This window comes from Amblyomma mixtum, chromosome 8 (assembly GCF_055824585.1).
Source record: "Amblyomma mixtum isolate Tamu chromosome 8, ASM5582458v1, whole genome shotgun sequence".
Classification (NCBI taxonomy): domain Eukaryota; kingdom Metazoa; phylum Arthropoda; class Arachnida; order Ixodida; family Ixodidae; genus Amblyomma; species Amblyomma mixtum.
Window position 1 is genome coordinate 11727589 of NC_143019.1, and position 19686 is coordinate 11747274.

At 44.3% G+C, this 19686-nt stretch overlaps 2 protein-coding genes across 3 annotated transcripts in view; one reads left to right on the top strand and one right to left on the bottom strand.

Moving 5' to 3' along the window:
* Positions 1-9068, top strand: part of LOC149331350 (uncharacterized) — a 69688-nt gene extending 60620 nt beyond the window's left edge. The window contains exons 3-5 of the mRNA XM_089556483.1: positions 317-418; positions 2110-2211; positions 8332-9068. Coding sequence (XP_089412609.1) covers positions 317-418; positions 2110-2211; positions 8332-8366 — 239 coding nt within the window. The 3' untranslated portion in view covers positions 8367-9068. The remainder of the gene's footprint in view (positions 1-316; positions 419-2109; positions 2212-8331) is intronic.
* A 3524-nt stretch (positions 9069-12592) lies between these two features.
* LOC149331351 (uncharacterized) lies at positions 12593-19532 on the bottom strand. 2 transcript variants are annotated; one of them, XM_089556485.1, is made up of 3 exons: positions 18975-19532; positions 16263-16368; positions 12593-13383 (listed from the first exon to the last, which is right to left on the bottom strand). In XM_089556485.1, the coding sequence occupies exons 2-3, from the start codon at positions 16336-16338 to the stop codon at positions 13127-13129; spliced, it is 333 nt and encodes a 110-aa protein (XP_089412611.1). In that variant the 5' UTR covers positions 16339-16368; positions 18975-19532; the 3' UTR covers positions 12593-13126. The 2 variants fall into 2 exon arrangements, with proteins under 2 accessions (XP_089412611.1, XP_089412610.1); XM_089556484.1 differs by having other exon boundaries at positions 16263-16371; positions 18977-19517.
* Between the last annotated feature and the right edge of the window lie 154 nt (positions 19533-19686).

Genomic DNA, 19686 nt, shown 5'->3' on the forward strand with positions numbered 1-19686 from the left:
GATACTTAAAAAAAAGTGTACAGAGACAGCGATGTTTCAGTAGCAACCTCAAAAATTTGAAAAACCGTCTTAAATGTTTACATCCTTAAAACGGCAATGCAAGGATGGTGTCACTCCTCGAAATTATTCCCAGGCCTCGTTTTCCTCAGGGGAATCAGCATTTTGTTTGACACTTCGAAATGAGACCATGGCTAACAGACCCCACAAAATGGAAACTTGTTTAGCTTGCTAGCACAGTGCGTATTTCTCCTGATATGTGAACGGTTGATCCTCAAAGTGTGTTTTTATTCCTTTGTTCCTTACCATGCCGAGCCAGTAATCATAGACGACCACTTGGAGTGTCCCCGGCTGCGGTGTCCATCGGAGACCGGTTGCTATGTCCTACAGAGGCGGGGGAAATGTCCCTACTGCAAGTGCGGTGAGTACTTGTGAAGAGTGTGGGTGATTTTCATTTTTTTTTGTGATTTCTTACCAGCCTTCTACCAATCAATAGAGTGCTATAATGAGGGGAGTGCATTCTTACTCAATTGACCCCAAAGCAGAATATCAGCTAGCCAGTGTTGTAATACTCGTGGGCACTTATGCAACGGCTGAAGCTTCTGAGCTTCATAGTGTGAAGGCAACTCTTGGCCTTGCCCATCAAGAGGGTTTGGGTGACTGACCTGCCGCAACAAATCCATTGCATGGCTGTACAGCGTTTCTTGTGGGCCTTGGAAGTATTTAGCCATAGCTATGAGTGTGACGTACAGCCGCCTGCAAACCTGACTGTAATACTGATGTGCGTGGCTTGGAATGGCCGCAGTGCCACGGAGCTTTGTGCGCTAAGCCTAAGGGGATGGTTCTCGGTGTGTTTGCGACCCATTACAATAGCGAGTGTGGCAATCATTTCGACGGTTCCTCCTTCAGAGGCGGGTTAGCGCTTGGAGTGTGCGCTTTACACGAGAATGCTTCGCCCCCTTCCTGCCATCGCTATTTCAGCAGGGGCAGATCTATCGGCTTGCAGCAGCGTTTTATCATTACGGCAGCCCCATATGGGAAAGCAGAGCTTGCACAAATCTCGACACTTTATATTTTGCTGTTAAGGTGTCCGCTTCAACGATATAAAAATTACGAACACCATGCCACGCTTTGCAGGTAATGCAGTTGAAGTCCAAGCATTGTTGGTCCCAACAAATAAAAACGATGAAAAGCGCAGGAAAGCGTTGTTTCGTGATTGTGGATGTTCGGCAGCGCACTATCCTGTAGGGCAAATAACTCCACTTTGTGACTAATTGCAGTAATCGCATAAAAATGCGCAGTTGTGTGTTCACGCAGAGAAGTGTCTGGGCTTCCCGCTTTCTCCCGACTGCTCCGGAGACAATACATTCCGTCGGGACGTAGCAAAACAGTAGTAACACATTTCCTGAGTAACAAAAAGGCGTGGTACCAGGGATGTGCGTCAAGTTGTTACTAAATTAGCAGTTCCAGGATTAGGATCTCTGCACCGACGCTTGGTACCAAGGCCACTCCATAGAGTACTTGCGTGCCGATCATATTTTGCGCATCTGTTCTTAGTACAAGCGGGACAGGTTGAAATTCTGAAGTATAAATAACCAGTATAAACAAAAACATGGCAAAGAAAAATAAATTCAAGAAGCAAAATTCGAGCAAAGTTTGGCTGGCTGCTTCAAATTCACGATGAAAAATAGACCGAAGAGAAGACGAAAAACAGACAGGACTTTGCAGACAAGCATTTTTCTGTCTGCGTGGTTCTGTCAGTCTTTGGTCTTCCCTTGGCACAGTTTTTCACCAGTTTTTCATTTCTTGCTCCCTAACTTTAAAACGTCTGCATTTTTGTTACTGTGGTTCTTTTTTTGTTTCTTTTTCCTTTCCCGTGCCTAAGTCCTCAAATATGCGGCTTGCTCCTGTTTTGTCATTCTCTTTTAGCTTTTGTATAATGCATATTGCCTTGCTGGACTACAATCGCCTTTGTGTTTACACGTACTTGAACTGTGTTATTTTAGTGTATATCATGTCCCTCTCCTGCGACGGGCTCAAATGTGAAGCTAGTAGTATGTTCAAATAAATAAATAAATAAGTAAGTTTGTTACGCCTTTCCTCCTGTCGCAGCGTTGGTGACCGGCAACAAGTGCCCTCCGATTGGGAACTGTCCGGAGGAGTACGGATGCCTAGTTCGCCAAAGGACAGGGAAATGCCCCTACTGCAAGTGCGGTACGTCCCGTCGATATTTCGGGTGTGGTCTCACATAGACCGTGGTACGATAAACGAGAGCACGTACCGTTAGAAAGGTTTTCACGTATGATGCTTACCTACGATGGCGTCGCCCAGAAAAATCCAGTGTCGCGTATTAAAATGTTTCCATGACAGTAGCCAGTGCTTGGCATGAAATCAGGGAATTCAGAGAGCATGCAGTCGGATACAACTCAAAAACGAAGCGGCTTTTACTCTTCAAAGGACCCCCTTCCAGCCAGTGGTGCGTCGGCCGATTATCATGTACCTGCTACCGTAATAATACAGAGAGTGGTGTGACAATGCAGGGACGGGCTATCCCCATCTGTGACTCCCTGCATCGTCACGCCAGCCAACTCACGAGATTCGATCGACGCCATTGGCTGGAAGGCGATCCTTTGACGGGGGAAATCCGCTTCAGTCTTGAGTTGTAGCAGACTATAGTTGCAAGCAAGCCCGCTTATATCATGGCATCCATGGTGACTGTTATATCGTGATTATTCATCTGTTCTATTCATCTATCTCGATCACACCGTCTAAGAAAAACCGAGGAAGGCGAATCCGTGACATGGTTTGAGCAGAGTTGGAGGGCGTTCAGAGTAGAGAACTAAAGGGGACTTTAATTATACCCTCATATTACCACGCCCCGGATTACTTCACGCCACGCTGAATGAGCTGTCAACGCCTACTACGTTTCGTGCAAAGTCTTAAGTACGAGCATCATGATCGTAAACATATTTCGTCCTTGAAACCTAGTCCATAGCTTTAACAGCGATAGTATGGTGTTTAAGCGTGGAGACAATGGCCGCCTTGACAAAGGTTGTTGTAGGACAGAGCTGCTTGTAGTTGAGTTCAATGGAAAATGCTTTGGTCCTCGGGCCGTGGTAAACAGTACTGAAAATGTTTTGTATTTAAAACAAAAAAAAGTGTATTGTAACTTATGCGCAGTATTAATATCAGCAAAATTTCTAAATTGGATTAACTAAAAGAGCAGATTGAGCACCAGACCCCTCTGCTTTTCAGATTCAGGGTGACTGAGATGCCCGTTATAGGACCGCACCTTATAGGACCGCATCGGTGAGGCAGTCAAACTGCCTCACCGATGCGGGAGCTGGAAGCTCTGAATTAGGTGTCCACATAAATGACACCTAAAAAAGAACATGAGTTCGTTGCTGATATTATTGGTTTTGTGCGCAGTTGCGGAAAAAATATAACAAAAATCATACCAAGCCTTCCCTGTCTTGTAGTGACAAAAGTTTGGTGGGCCGTAGATTACACACATTTCGTCACTATGAGTCACTCACGGGCCAACACACCACAATAAGTGGAATCTCATTGTTGCCGTGGCATACCCGCGGCACTTATGTGGAGCGGGGAGTCCTCCCCTATTGGAGTCATCTAATATCTGTGGCTGTGGCACACAGTTGAAAGACTGAAATCATGTTGCCATGCACTGCGGTTAGTGCCATAGGATCGAGATTTACCTCAGTGACTAGAAAAAACAGCGAACTCTTCATAACTTTCTACAGCAGATATCATGCAGGTGGAAAGAAAGTAAAGGCCGATTGCACGTCTTATCGAAATTACTGGGACACCTCTGTTCGTGAAAAAACACACGAATGTACTGGGCTGAGTGTTCTTCGATTGGAAGCGCAAGCACTTTCCACTCGGCCTTGATTGATGCGATCAAGCACAGAGGTACAAAAAAACGATCAATCACAGAGGTACAAAAAAAAAAAACTACGAACTAACATTCTTTCTAATGGGCCAGCCTTGCAGAGTATTTATTCCTCATGCGTGTCGAAAGCGCCCGTCTCTGCAGCACACAACTGCGTATGCGGGCGGCGACGAGGTCGTGAACGGCCAGAGACCAGTGCCTGAGGCGAACTGCTTTCACCGACGCATCCCGAGCAGCCGGGACCACCTGGACAAACAACTTTCCAAATAGCGCCCCGGAAGCCTGACGGCGCGCGCCAACTCTAATCGGTCACCACCACGAACGATGTACACCTCGAACATCCAAAGGCGGCCGCCATTACGGCATTCCCATCCCCGCGTGCAGAATCGCAGGGGCGATGCGAGGAGGAACAGACGCTTCTATTCATCGTTGCACTCGCGGCCTTCTTAGCCGCCCTCCAGCCGCATTCGTCGCATGACGCTCCATAGGAGTCCAAAAATTGCACAGACAAGGGCTCGCGGAACGGACCTTCGGATAGAAGAAAAATTGGCCGCTGCCATCCTGCCACCTTGGACACCTTGCGGAGACGGCGAAATTGTGGTTATTAGGGTATTTTTGGATGCCTGTGCAGTCTAAAAATATGCGTAAGCGAGGAAACGACAAACGGTGTCACGAAGGCAAAGCAGTGCTCGCAACGCGTTCCGGCTAGACGCTGAAGTTTTCTTCTTCTCGATTTCTATTTTTATTCCAAACAATACTCGCATTGAAAATACGATGGAAGAGAGAAGTAAGTCTAATCTTAAAATCGTAGTCCCTTAAATGACGAAAGTTAGTTGCTTCGGCCGATGCCGTAAGCGCCGAGAAACGCAAAAAGAAAGCCTCGGACGTTGAGTCATCATTATTCATCGTCATTATCGGACTAACCACCTCCACTGCAGGACAAATACCTCTGCTATATCTCTCCAATTAACCCCGTCTAGCGCAAGCTGCGACCACCTTATTCCCGGCAAATTCCTAATGTCACCTGACATCTTACTCTTTACACTGCCTGCTACGCTTGTCCTCTGGTGGAAGCTAGTTCATCACCATTAAGGACAGTGCCATCGGTTATCCTGTCTTCGCATTACACGTCTCGTCCATTTCCATTTCTTCTCGCTTCTGAGTAGGACATCATCGAATATCGTCCTGGAGTGGCAGTACAAAAAACAAATGTTACCACGACAAACAGCTGCGCTCACAGTAAGCCGTGGCTGGCAGGATGTCAAAGCGATACCATTACTTGTTTGTTTTTTCTCGTTTCACAAAAGTACAGCTCTGAAAAACCTTTTTGAATTCCAGCCTTACTATATTGACGAACACCGAGCTTCGCACAAGCCCCGTTTAATAAAGAATCAAAATATTAAGCTTAAAATTTATATCCGAGAGCATTTGCAGGCGTAAACGTGGATAAATGTAACTGTGCCTGTCTGTTCTCTGGCATCATAATTTAGACGTTTTTGAAGAGAAAGATATCCTTCGTACAGGAGCACTTCCTGCTGCAACGACGCACTGCAATGGAAGCGAGAACCTCTTGACAAAATTGTACAGTGACAATTGGGACTTAACCGCGTCTTTCATTGTTGATTTATTTATTATTATTTTTTTGCGCGGCATTTAATGCTCTTGGCTCGGAATCGAAGAATCTCACCGCCTTTTTACCACGTTGTCTGCCTTTTCCATTACTGTGTAAATAGACGACAGTGTCTCTGCTTCGTTGCAAGTCGCCTGAACATGCACAGTTCAGCGAACAAAAACAGTGTAGGCTACGTATGAATACTCTTTCCCATTGCAAGTCGTACAGGTTTACTGCCGGCCATTATTCACAACCCTCACGGTTCGAACCCCTTTCTTACCGCCCTTGTAACCGCTGTTTTAAGAAGCCTTGAAAAATACTTTACTATTCATAAGTGTAATGACAAAACTTGTGTATAGTCATGAATCCACTGATTAGCGATTAGAAGGAATTTCCAGCCGACTTTGACTCTGCCTCACCTGAAAGCTTTACTAATCAAAAATTGAGGTTATATTCAGGCCACCAGTGTTACACCTGATGTATATCCAGGTCACCGTGAGGCGAATTTCTGAATTATATTCATGCCTATTGCTGCGCGTGCTGTCAGTTAATTAAGTAAATGCAGATGTATAAAAATTATTTAAAATAAGGGAGTAATTACTCATTGGCATCCACCCGAGCGCAGCCATACGGCTACAATGCCAATGAGTAATTACTCCCTTATTACAAATCTACTCCACCTTGGGGGATTCCCCTAAACATTTGACCAACACAGTTCCCACTTCGAGTTATTGATCAGTTCGATCTCACACTACCATAAGCTTGCCGTCCTGGTTAGCTCAATTGGTAGAGCGACTGCTCCGGTGTGGCGGTGGTCCTGGGTTCGAACCCCGGACCAGGACGAATTTTTCTTTAACTACGAAGTTTCTGAGAAAGCTGTATAGCTTGCCTTTGTAGCCGTATGGCTGCGCTCGGGTGGATGCCAATGAGTAATTACTCCCTTATTACAAATCTACTCCACCTTGGGGGATTCCCCTAAACATTTGACCAACATAAAAATTATTTCTTAACCTCAGATTCTTATGAAATATGCAACGCCTAATTCTGCATACTCCGATTAGGCGTTTTCAAGATATTCCAGAAATCTAAAATAACGATGAAAGCTCAGAAAGCTTCTGTACTCGAGCTTGCATCAAGCACACGAAAAATTCTCGATGACTTGACGACAGGTCGCACTCCTCAACCTCAGTCCACTGGACACATAAAAAAAATGGGACATAGAGGTGTCATTTCCCTATATATTTTTAAGGTTCGGCTGTGAGTCTCCTATTTTTTTTTTTTTTACTATCTCGTTTTGTCCTTCTGACAGTGAAACATGCAAGATGGTCCGCTTCCTGTAACATAGCTCAGCTCCAAAGACTCGGCAAGCCGAACGTAGACGGCCTTTCTCGGCCTTTCTCGAAGCTTGACACATGTTAAGAATAGGGGTCATGAAAGCAATCGGCACTATGGGACCGTTCACTGAGTAAGAAGCTGAATGAAGCTATTCAAATTCCGCGGAAACAAACCGCATAGCTCAGATTGCCGTAGCGTGCGACGCGAGGCCCTAAGAAATGCACTACACAGCCTGCCCAGTCAGAACCGGTCTGATCGTAGCGCCTCAATGCATGCAGCAGACGGTAGTTGCAAGCGAAGCGCCATCTCTCGCTAAGTTACACAAGAACTCACAACGGGCTTTCAGCCCGGCCGTCAGATGGTGCAGTGTAGCACTTCGTCATTAGAGTCAAGCGTTATGCTACGGTGCCGCCCTCTGATTACCCGCGCAAGAATCGTTTACCGCCTATGGAATGCACTTCGCACATGATGTTCTTTATTTTTTCCAAACATCGGTCAACTGAATTAGTCTACTTCTCGACAACGCGCTGCGTGCTGGCCCTGTTTCTTTCAAAAAGATATGCATTAATAGATACCATTTAATCTTTGCTGCTTGACATCGAACGCTTTCGTTCGATTTATAACGTAATGGAGAAATGCGTTAAGGATGCCACTTAGGAAAAAAAAAGAAAACATTTCTGTGCAATCAGTAATTTAGTGCAGTGAAAATCCTGAAGCATTTGACAATATGCATTCTTCATCCACTCAAATTATATCTGCAGGACTGACAGCAAAACAGCGCTGAAATAATTTTATACTCATGCATCGCCATTCGTGACCTTTTGTGCAATACATAAAAAAGAAATGCCACTGATGCTCAACCTGTGTGTTTCAACGCCTGTACAACCCTCGCTATCGTGCGAAGTAGGGTTTCGTAGAAATCAGACATTTCCGCTTAATTTCAAGCAACATTGTTAAGCATTTTTAGTGAGAGCGCGAGGCTGCGGGAAAAAGGTTCTGTTTGCTTAGATCAGATTGCGAGAATAAAAAAAATCCACTACTCTGGCATGCCAAGCAGCCATAACAGTCTTACAGACTGATGAAAATGGATATTTGGAAATTAGTAACATGCTATTGAAAATGCCTAATGTATTTCGATTTCCCATCGGAGAAGTGACAAAGGCTGTTAACTACTTAAGTGTATCTTCCAGTAATCTTGCCATTTGATTGGTCGTCATTTCTTCAGTTCCGGAAAGGTTTACATTTTCAAAGTTTTTTTTTGTTTCGCGCTTTCATCTCGGTGCGTGTGTGCGAAATCATAAAATCTGCCTGCCTCTCTTGAATGCGGGATCTAGAATTTGACTTCTTTCACACTGGGGTGTGTGGTGTCAAACGTTCCAAACCAAACGGAAGTCATAAATAGGCCATACTCTAAAGAATCATAAAATTCACTAGCCCTGACAAATACTGCTTGCCTTTTTTGTTATTTTACATGCAGGATTCATGAAGCAAGGCCCACGCAATGGTGGGTAAATTGCAGCCCATCGCCCAATTGGAGCCCAATTGGAGCCCATCGCACCACTCATGCCAAGAAGAACTGCTCGGACGATGGACAATACAGGACGGTCTTGTCATTTGCTAACATGGGTTCAAAACAGTCCACATTTGTTAATAATAAGGACCCTCGGAGTCTTCGCATGCTACCTTAATTTAAATCACTTGTGAGAAAAGGAATAATAAAATGATAAACGAGGAGCACCAAACATCTTTAACAGAATAAACATGTGTATGCTTCCTTGGTACACAAATCCATTAAATGGTGATTTCATTATTTATTTAGATTACAGAGGCCGTGCCATTTGGAGGTGCTAGGTCTGCAGCCAAATCACGCATCTGAGCGCAGAAGAATACCTGCGTGCCTTCGGCGGCTTCCGTGCTCTAGCCCAAGAATAAATGCACCTTAAAATTGTCCCCTTCCCTATTTTTGTTTACTCCCTTTCTCCCCTCCGCTTCTGTGCTGTCCGAGCGAAAAGGTGTTAAACATTTTGCTAGGTGCACAACTACCGTGTGAGCAGCTCAGTTTTTTTCTAATTACTACACATTCACCCACTCACGCAGATGCACAGTGCATTGCATTTCTCTTCCTCGTCAAACAGAGCAATATTTGGGCTTTTCAGCCTGAACCGAGAGAAATTTGCGAAGTCCTGGTGTTCCCACGAATGTACGTTGCGAGCAATTTGAGAGGCAAGAAACATTCTGGGAAAAAGTGTTAATTTTCTGGTTATTTCTCGACAAAATCTGACAATGGCATTTGATATTATACGCCGAGGACAACTAGTAAGAAAACAGAAAAAAAACGACTTGTCACGCATAAATGTGGTGTAATCAATAAATGAATGTTCGAACACTTTTCCCCGCAAATTTCTCATGACTGTACACCAACATTTTTGCGGCCGCAGGTCGAACCCTTATGCGTCTGTGAGCTTTTTCCATGCTCTATGCTGAGCGCCTCTGTGCCTTCGAACAGAAGCAGGAATGTTTTATGATTCATTTTAGTTCAATGCGTGCGCTACAGAACTGGTGTTAAAGTCAGAATTACGAACATTACCATTGTAAACTTGAGACTTGAGGCAGGCAGGTTGCTCATTAGCGTCCGTGTTGCTAAGCAGTTTTTAAAAGCTGATTAGGTGGGAGCACTGATCTCCACTAGTGGAGCTGGATGCCGCATCGGGCGCCCGAAAGTGAAGCCACCGGAAGTAAGCGGCCTTGTCTCGGAAGTCAGCCTTTGGCAGTGCATGAAATCGGAGCTCAGCACGGTTTTTCAGTTCCAGTTTTGTTTTCCCACTTAGCATTTCGTCCTTTCGCCGTTCTCGTCTTTTTCCATGACAATGCCTACCTTTTGCGCCGCCAACTGAGCGAGGAGACTAGTGAAGTCTTCGGGAAGGACGTTTCAAAAATAAGGGCTCATGGCATTTCAATGGGGCGACACTAGCAGACGACAGGACGCCGCTACGCACAGCAAGTATGGAGCCTCGTCTACTCGGCTTGGTGTCGTCTCGTTTGCCTAGCTTCGCCAACTATGCTCTTTACTGCGATGCTTGTTCCCACGCTCAAGCCCAAGTTATGCTATCAATGGGGGATAAATATAAGAAAGAATAGGTTGAAACATTCACCAGGCAGCTTACTTTGCAGCGACCATTTTACCGAATTATATTTAGACCGAACCGGAGCGAGGGCTAGGCTACTATCTTGTGAGGTGTCGACGGTGTTCGGTTGGTTCACATTAGCGCCTCCAATAGGTATGGTACTGCTTTTTCGACGGAGCGTGTCATGTACTGTTTCGTGTTGTAGCAAGTTAAGCCTGAATGGTCTTTAATTCGTGGTGCTTGGTGCAGTTGACTTCTAACAGCGCTTCTCACGCGCACTGCACCATTCGCCTTTCTTGTCAGTCGTTCCTCTCGCGCTGTGCCTTTTCTTTGCTGCACGAAAATTCGGTTTTAAGGTGACCTAGCCTCATCGTCATTCCACTACTTCTCCTTTACGCTCGGAATACAAGAACCAGGCAAGCACATAGTGTTTAATGTACGTACCCCTTTGCCGAGGCAGGGTGAGACCTGCATGCCTGTTTTCTTCACTTTCGCAGAAATTACAGGGTTCTGCACACAATGCTCACATTTCTCGCGTTCAGCTTGCTTGTTCCTTTCATATAACAGCAGACATCACACGAAAACAACGCAAAAAACTGAGAACGAAAGGGCGAAAGACACGACTTTTTGCATTGAAATACACGGCAGACACCCGACTTCCGGGACAAGCGGTCCAACTTCCGGTGGCTTCACTCGCGCTCGTCTCGGAAAGCGGAAATGCGGCATCCAGCCACCTAGTGGAGATCAGTGGGTGGGAGCGCAGTGAATACTCTCTGTCTTCCAAAAACGTTTAGACTAGAGAAGTGATGCGTTTTTTACGAAATGTCCTTAAAAGAAAAATTTGCATTACAATCAGCGAGAGGTCGAAAAGGGTAGCGTATTTCTTATTGAACTCACAAATGATCTGGCCTGTCTTTCTTCCATATTTTCCAGTTTTCGATCGACTGCGTTGCGACTGCATTTAGAGGTCGTCATTTCAAATGTCTTCATGTTCTAGTTGGTGAAGGCTTTGCCAAAAGTACACATTCTGGGGAGCGTTCTTCAGTATAGTTTAGTGCAACTTTATGGCTGCAGTGCAGTTTCTTAGCTTTGGAGAGTGAGAACAAAAATTCTGTATAACGTAGACAAGTTAGGAATAAGCTACACTTCTTAGCCCATAAGCTAACCCCATCAACCGTATTGTCCTGCGCATAGCTATGCCGCTTGAAAACCAAAATTAATACACGAAGAAAAAAACATGCAGCCAGCTTTTAGGCAACTTGCAAAGCATAAAGCGTCTACGCACGAACGTGAACACTGCGAAAAAAATTATCGTGTCCATTGGGAAGGAATTATAAAGAAGCGAAAGACACATTATGATGAAAACAAATATGAACTTTGAACTCGTGCAACGCCGCTCGAAGAGGGACTTGATACTAAGATCAAGGTTGGACCGTTTCCTCTCGTGAGATTCATACCTCGGTGCGATTGGCAACCATGGCTCAAGGAAATGCCAGATGTCGCTTTTAATCATTTGTTCTATATAGTTTCATGGGCAGAGATGTGCGGAAATGGCAAGAGAACAGCTTTCTACCAGGTTAAATGTTTATAACCTATGAGCATACTGTGTTCTCATGAACTCATTGCCATACAGTTAGGGTATATTGGAAGCTGGACAGCAAGTTGTGGTTATGTTGTGGTTAGAAACGAAGGAGGGTTGGGAGACAGCTGTAGTTGCCAGTAAGCGCCTTCCCTGCGTAGTCTTCCCTCTGTCTCCTGTTTTTTAGTGCAACTCCACCCGAAAGATTATGATCCTTTTTGAAACGCAATAAGCATTTGTGCCGAGGCAACACAGTAATCCAGAAAAACAAACTGTTGGACTTGTTGGTCATGCACTTGCATCCATTATTAATAGAGTATTACTAGGTGCACATCTTTGGCCGTGTGATGTTCGCAGCTACAATAGTCAGTCATTTGCGATTTTGTTCATTTATATCAAAACCTGGTCTAGCAGTGAACCGCCAACCTGTGCCTCCGAAGCACCTCCTGTAAATTGTTTCAAAGTAGAAGAGAACTAACGTTTAATGAACATGCAACTTTGTGCTTGTAGGACTCGTCATGCATAAGTGAGAAAGCCTAGTAACCGACATTTGGCTACTTGCTTGAGCGCACTCCGTGGGACGCAGTTTTTGTTTCTTTGTATGCTAATATATGCAGCTCGCGTGCCAGAGCGAGGTACGCTTTGTTGCCGGTTTCCGCTGGATGCGAACATTAAGGTTTCCCTGTAAGGTTTGGCGTGAGAGGTTGCCACTAGGAAGGGATTCGCAAGGGCAGGCTAACGTTGTGTCAATGTTGTGTTCTTTATCTAGCCTCCATCATAACAAACTCTCTACGCTTAACACGTGAGGCTTTTGAGTACTTCCGCTGGTGCAGGGACACTCCAACGTGTAGTTGAATTCATCGATCAAAAAATCTCGGAAAATGTCGGCCTCATTTGTTTTTCGTATGCAGTGAGGGCACAGGAATATGCCTTCACTTGCACAATATAAATGAATGAAGTTTTGCATCGTGTTCTCGTAAAAGGCGGCAACATATGAATAGCTACTTTTTGTTCTTGAATGCAGGAATTTATGGTTAAGTTTTCTTTACACCTTTTATTCGATGTTTTGTGCAACAAACAGAGCATAGTGTAGGGATGAGGCAAAATATCATAGGTTATTTTGTCTGCATGAAAGCATGATCATTTACGGAGTAGAAGCCATTCTGTGTTGGCGCGGAGCAAGAGAAGAAAATTCTCGTGGGCTAAACCAACCAGGTCATTCCATGTCACGACTATGCATTATAAATAGCTTTCAGGCGAAAGAGTGCAGCATAAAAGAGAAGCTACCTTCTATGCGCTGTCGTTTAGATTTCATTTCTTCCAAATGGAGAAGCGGAGAGGCGTCGTTAAATCCGCAAGTAGCCTGCGATGTTACTTCCACAAAACCAAAACGTTTAAAGCTGCGGAGCCGCCATGTGGAAAAAAGAACGAAAACAACCGCAGAAAAAGTGATCATGAGTCGTGTAAACCGCGAAGAAAAGCCGCACCAGCTTCGCCCGTAAAATGCGAATGAATAGAGTAAGAACACTGATAGTTCTCCGAGAATCTTGAGGCCCAGTCGGCCCGTTCTACGTACTCGGCTTCTTGCCGAGTACGTAGACCTGCTTTCCCCGCCGGCAGTCGCAGTAGGGGCAGGCTCCCGTCCTGAGAACCCTGCGGCAGCGCAGCCCACAGTAGATGGATGGGCAGGCTCGTGGGCATTGGCAGCGTCGGCACCCGTCGGCTTCGAGGACCATCTGGCAGTCGCTCTCCTGGCTGAAGCCCTGGCACGAGTTCAACTCCTTCTCCTCGTCGTAGTCGTCGTGTTCGCCCGGGTTGCATGGCTCTGCAAAAGGGCGGCACGATAGAGCTATGCATGTAAGTGTGAAGAAACCTGAATACAATTGCAGTGGCTGCCTGACAGATGGGTTAAATCTCTGCTTGGTTTTACCAGTATGTGAAAGATGTAAGATCACCCAAGTTAGGAACTCATTCCGCGTTCTTCTTTGGAGCAGGCGAATTATTAACGGTGATCTCAATTTATGACCACTTCGTTGAAAGAGTTTTTATGTTTTATAGCAGAGTTGTTTTTTTTAAGGACTGAGTGATCAGGGAACATCCGTTTTAGTCATGCAAAAAGACCGCCTGACTTGAGATGGCCAAAAGATGTTGTCACATGGTGCAAGCAGGATCATCTTTCTCCAATAGTTGCTCCACGAACTCGGACGTCGTATAGTATAGTATATTAACAAGCGTCACGACAGACTTGGTTCAGATCACTGCCTGTTGTTTACACGATGCAGAAAATAAAATCAGGGGTAAGACCTCATGAAAAACTCCATGCTTTTAACAGAAAGTTTTGTGCACGCTTAGCTTAAAGGTAAAAAAACTTGAACCCTCAATCATCTTCCTTTATTTATACATCAAAGAAGGAAAACACGACTGACTAAATATATGGACAGTGGGGTAAAAAAATGAGTCTTGATCGAATTTTCCAGCTGAAACTATTTCTGGAAAAGCTGAAAAATAAAATTCAAATAAAATTCTTGCTTTCTTTGACAGTGGCACACTCATTGCACTTTGTGCCCCTCCACTACATCAAACGGAGTAACACTAGTCATCACATGCGCAGCGCGCTACTACGCAGCGGTGCATAAAAGGAAAAAAACGAGTGTTGTGCCGTAGCTTTCCTTCATTGTGAGTTTGAACACAAGAAGGTGTTCTTTGTTGCCCATGTACGAAAAGACTGAAACTAAGATAGACACTGTTCATCACTCTGGAACCTTCATTGTCAAGGGGTTATAGCCGAGAAATTAAACCAAGCCAGACTTTAGACTCGCGCATTACATTAATACGTGGCCTCTACTTACTGAGGTCTGTAACTAAAAAGTTAGAACTGGGAAAACGCCCCATAATATGACTCCTTCCAAAACGCTCCAAAACGAAAGTGATTGCATCATCGTTGCCCTCTGACAACTATCACAGCTTTCAATATTTTTTCAACTCGTAATAGTTACCGCCGGCTTCAAACTATTTAATATCTTTACGATGAGCAGATGCGGAAAGAAGTAAACGGAGAGAGCGATTCCCTTCTAAGTGGAATCACGCCTGCCCTATCTAAAACGAGGAAACATTGTTTCTCTACTAGAAAGTGCACTGGCGTCTACTACCAACATGTACAGACCATAGCCGGCAATTTGAATCCGGCAACACTTCAAAAATGTTACACGTCAAAAGCGTGCTACACTTATTTTCATCTACTCCTGTATAGACTTTTGCAAGGATTTTCTCGGCCGAACAAGAGGTATTGAAGTTGTCTCTGTGCTGTGTACTAAACCTTCTTCGCATCCGCAAAGTTGCAGCTGCTTTAGATTCGACACGGACACGTTCGACAAAGGAGCTATTGCCCCGAACTGACATATGTGATGCATGACCCTCCAAGTTTTTTCAACATACTGGTGGTGATGCACGTCTCCTTAGTGCCGCCAGGCTTTTATTGGCAGTGAATCTCTGAACTTTAGCACGATCTGAATAAGCATAGCAGATGAGGTGTAAGCAAACATCGTAAGAGTTAAAGGGTGGCGATTACGCGGCAGAACGGCCCTTCGAAATAGCTTTCTTTCCAGATCTATCCAAGAGAAACAAGTGCAGTTAGGTGAGGTCGTCCGAGTTCTCTGCAATTCATGTCGCTAAAAAAGTGCATAGAAATAATGCGCACCGCTGCGCTTCTCTCGACACTATACAAAAATTGATCCGCGCATTTATACCGCTACTCAAAATTTTCTATCCATTGGAGCATATGACAAAAGATAGGAAACAGTATTTGATGCTGCCACATGTGAACCAAAATAAATATAGCCCACCGCTGTTGCGTCGAAAAGAAGCAGTAAACAAGTTCACCGCTAAGATTCCGCTCGCAATGTATACATCGAATAATTATTACACACATGCTATAGTGATACAATCAGGTTCAAGCATACTTTGTTGCAAGCAGAACACACATGTCAAACATTCTTGGAAAAATTTTGAATATTGGAATATTGTAAACAGCAGTTATGGAAATATTCATGGTAATGATTCCTTCTACCCTATATGTAGCAAAATCTTAATTTTATTGTGTTTCCATCACTCGCATCGAGCAGTTTAGACTACCTTAGAAAACCAACGGAGAACAGTTTTGGCAAAAGCCAAAACATTAATAGCAAAATAATGTAAGCTTGCCGACAGGAGATCAGTGGTTATATTGATTGATATAGTGAAGTCTTAATATATGAAAATATTCAGTTCATAATCTGGTTCCTGTTAAAAATGCTTTTGACCAGAATTATTGGGTACGTATGCACGAATATTGGCATTTTTTCATTCATTTCATTTTATTTGTTCTCCACAACATGACGTACACATTGTGAAAGGGGCCAAGAAGAAAAGCCGTTCCTTTACGGCTTGAAAAAAATCTTGGTCCCACTGGCATTGACGGCAACGAAGCAACACAACCCAGAAACAAATGTACCGAACAAAATGTACAGAAACATACAGAAACAAACAAAATTATAACTTGACATTTTTATGAATGATATAGCGACAAATTCCTGTCATGGTCGGGGAATGAAGGCAGTTATAATGAAACAGTGGCGAAATATCTGTACAAGCTGTTTTGTTTATGAAATGCACATTTCATCATGCGGCGAAGCAATGCATCCATGCTTGAAAACCATTGAAACTTACTTGGAGGGGCAGCGAGAACATAAACAGCGGCCAAGGCTGTCAATATGAACACTGCCGCTAGCTTTCTTGCCGTCATGGTTGAAAACCAAAGCCCGAGAACTGTGTACACCTATGAGTACAAACAGAAAAGATAATTATTGATAACAAAAACATGGAACCATTTTCATGAACTTCTTCGCTTTCATTTATTTTAGGACTGTCATGACTATTGTCCACCTAAAGAACGCGCGCGGAATATTAGACATTTCTGTGCATTTAGCAACGTCGAGCTAATCGAATGGCTGGGAAGAGAGGGGGTCCTACAGAAAAGAAAAATGACTACTTTTGGAGACTAGCGTGCACTTCTCACGGGCACAGTGAAAGAAGACCCAACTGAGCGCGCATAAATCAACATTGAAAACTCTGTCGTTATAATCAATCAGGAATGAAAACACATAATATCGCGCTCATTGCGACAAGGCCGCTATGAGAACCCAAGAATGGGTTCTTTGTTTATGAATTAGCCTTAATTGCGGCTTCAGCTAATTGAAAGCTTATGATTTCGGCATCAGTGATATTATTAGTTCATGAGCTCTATGTGATATGCTCGAGATTTAATCTATTAAAATATTGGGTGCCAAAATTAATCTTTACAGATTTCTCACGATTAGACGCTCACAGATACCGGGCAATCTGCTCTAGCGCTAAAGTTTGGGGTCAGGGGGATAAAAAGGGAGATTATTATCTCACTTTTTGTGTTGTCACCATCAGGCAGGGTTGCCGTTGGTGGCTACTTTGCGCCAAATTGGCTACTTTTCGACCCCGTCTGGCGATGAAGATTTCACGCTGGCTCCTTGGCTACTTTCTGGCTACTTTGAACTTCCATTTTGGCGCATTTACTAGCCATTTTTTTCAATTGCATATACAATAGCAAGCAAGAACAGAAAAGAACAATTATTTCCAAGCTTTGCTGTCCTCATTGCTGTCTTGGTCGCCTTGATGCGCGCGCGCGTCCTCGACGCATATATTCCTCCAACGAACTGGAGTCTGAAATACGCCAGCAGCAGAGAATTAGCGGTGCACTTGATCGCACATCATGTTTGACTTTCTGGCACGCAGCGGCATCGTACAAGGACACTTGCGGCGAATGCCCTTTTCAACACCTGGCGCAAGGAGCACTGAAAATTTTGACCCTTCCAATTTCTAATGCTGATGAAGAGCGCGTGTTCTCTCGCGTGAACTTGACGAAAACAGAGATCCGTAACAAAATGAAGCTGGACTTGCTTATGGTGATTCTGTGAATCAAATTTGGGCTACGACTCCAAGAAAAAACAGCATCATCGTTTAACATTCCTGCTGAGTTGTTGAATAGAATGTACCAAAATTACTGAACTTTTATTTATTTGCAACGTACCTGATACTTGAAGGCCGAGCAAGAGGCCCAAAATTCCGTGCTCTTTATTTACTCTGTGTTTTTGTGTTGATTCAAAATGATATTATGTATTGTTCATTAATAAAAGTTGCTTATAATAATGGTTCTTTTCTACTTGGCTACAAATTTGGCGCCAAGATCAGGTGGCGTGGCTACTTTTGGCTACTTTTAGCTTCAGTTCTGGCTCTTTTTGAAAAATTCCCAACGGCAACCCTGCCATCAGGTACCAATAAAATTAAATATAACAATGAAATTTTAGCCACGGCGGGTAACTTGAATGTTTATGTTGGAAACACAGGGGTAGTCGCATTTCTAGTCTACTTCATTTAGTAGATTCTTCTAGGGCACTCGTGTTCCGAGATATCCGCCCCTAAGTTTCCACTGAGTGCGTGGAATTACGCATGTAAGGCGGTGGCAGTCGGCGCTAAGATCCTCCCTTTTACGAAGCTGTTGCGTCGGGCGTTTCTTCAGTTGCGTCAGCGGAAAGTTAAAGCGAAACAGTTATCAGCCGCTCTAATCGCTCCACGCCTTTGGCAGGCGATCGTCACCAATTTGCATGCGTAGATATAGAAATCTGGCTGAAAGTTTTGGTGCGAATATCGGTGAACACACTCCTACTAGAAGAATTCTGCCGTATGGAATTGTGTAGGAATACGACAGTCTGTGTTTCCAATATAAAAATTCCCACTTACTGCAGTCACTGTCAACTAATTTTTAGATCTTTGTTAATTACATGCCTGGCGATGACAGTTATCTCACTTCGTGTCCCCATGGCCACATGAATTACGCTCAAAGGTGGATTTAAAGGTTCTCTCCGCATCTAATTGTATTAATTATGTGACGTTTAATTTTGATTGCCCTGTATCGACACTATTTGATCAGAATGAAACTAGCATTCATGAGCTATGAATAAGACTGATATAAATAAAGATGCGTAATTAAGAATGCAAGCTGGAAAGAAGCAAGCTATACCAATGCGAACCCTTTTCTTAAAAAGAAAGATTTGTTTGCGATGTTTAAGAAAAGAGTGCTACGGTACGCCAGTTTTATGGTTTAACAAAGACACTGATGTAATAACAAGCGGATGAAATTCCTCCCAGAATCAGCTGAACAAACTATCGCAACTACCGATAGGACCAACATGCATTACGGAAGCTCTGAACTTCAGTGCCACGCCCTCGTGTCTCCTGCAAGCTCTCGCCTATGGCAGAAACGCGAGTTACTGCATTCTGCTTACAAAACGCCAGTAAATACTGTTGAATTATTGCGCCACTAAATTTATGCAAAATAGATTTAAGCTTACCTGAAGGAAGCTCCTGTTCACTGGCTCCAAGTGCGAAGTGTCTTCAAGAAGGAAAAACGTTCGTTGACAACGTTCCAGAGAAGAGTGTACGCCGACTGGATGCCGACTCTCTTGTGCGCGACTACCAGTGGGCCCTTAGTGCTAAGCAAGAAGACCGTGCTTTATGATCGGGATGTGCTAACGATAAACGCAAAGGTGCGTACTTAAACGCCGTTAAAGTCGCCACTTGCAAATACAGCCGCTCCTTACGCTCGTACGCTATTGCGTTTTCTACGAGAGAAGATCAGAGGCCACGGACGGCACTTTTCCACGCAGTCGCCAGTTGGCAGCACTCTGTCGAATACTGCCGTACTCGGTACGGATACCCAGCCAGAAGCCAGCCCGTATAAAGAAGCAATTTTGACGAAACGTTCGCTGAATTCTGAGCAGGCTCCGTCTAGAAGTCGGAGGAAAGCGCGGAGTTGTTTTCCGAACGGCGGCTATTTCGCCACTTTCACGCGGACGCTTAACAAGGCTAGTTCCGTTCAGCGGTACGGGATCATTTAGGCGGCTTAGAACTGTGCACCTGGTGCTGCTTGCAACCCAGCACTTGTCATGCACTCGGACTACCTTATAGATGAATGCCTCATTCATTCTTAGAAAGTGAAAGCCTCTTCAGACATCACAGGTGCGACGTAGTGAAGGAACTCTGCAGACGTCTTTGTGGGATA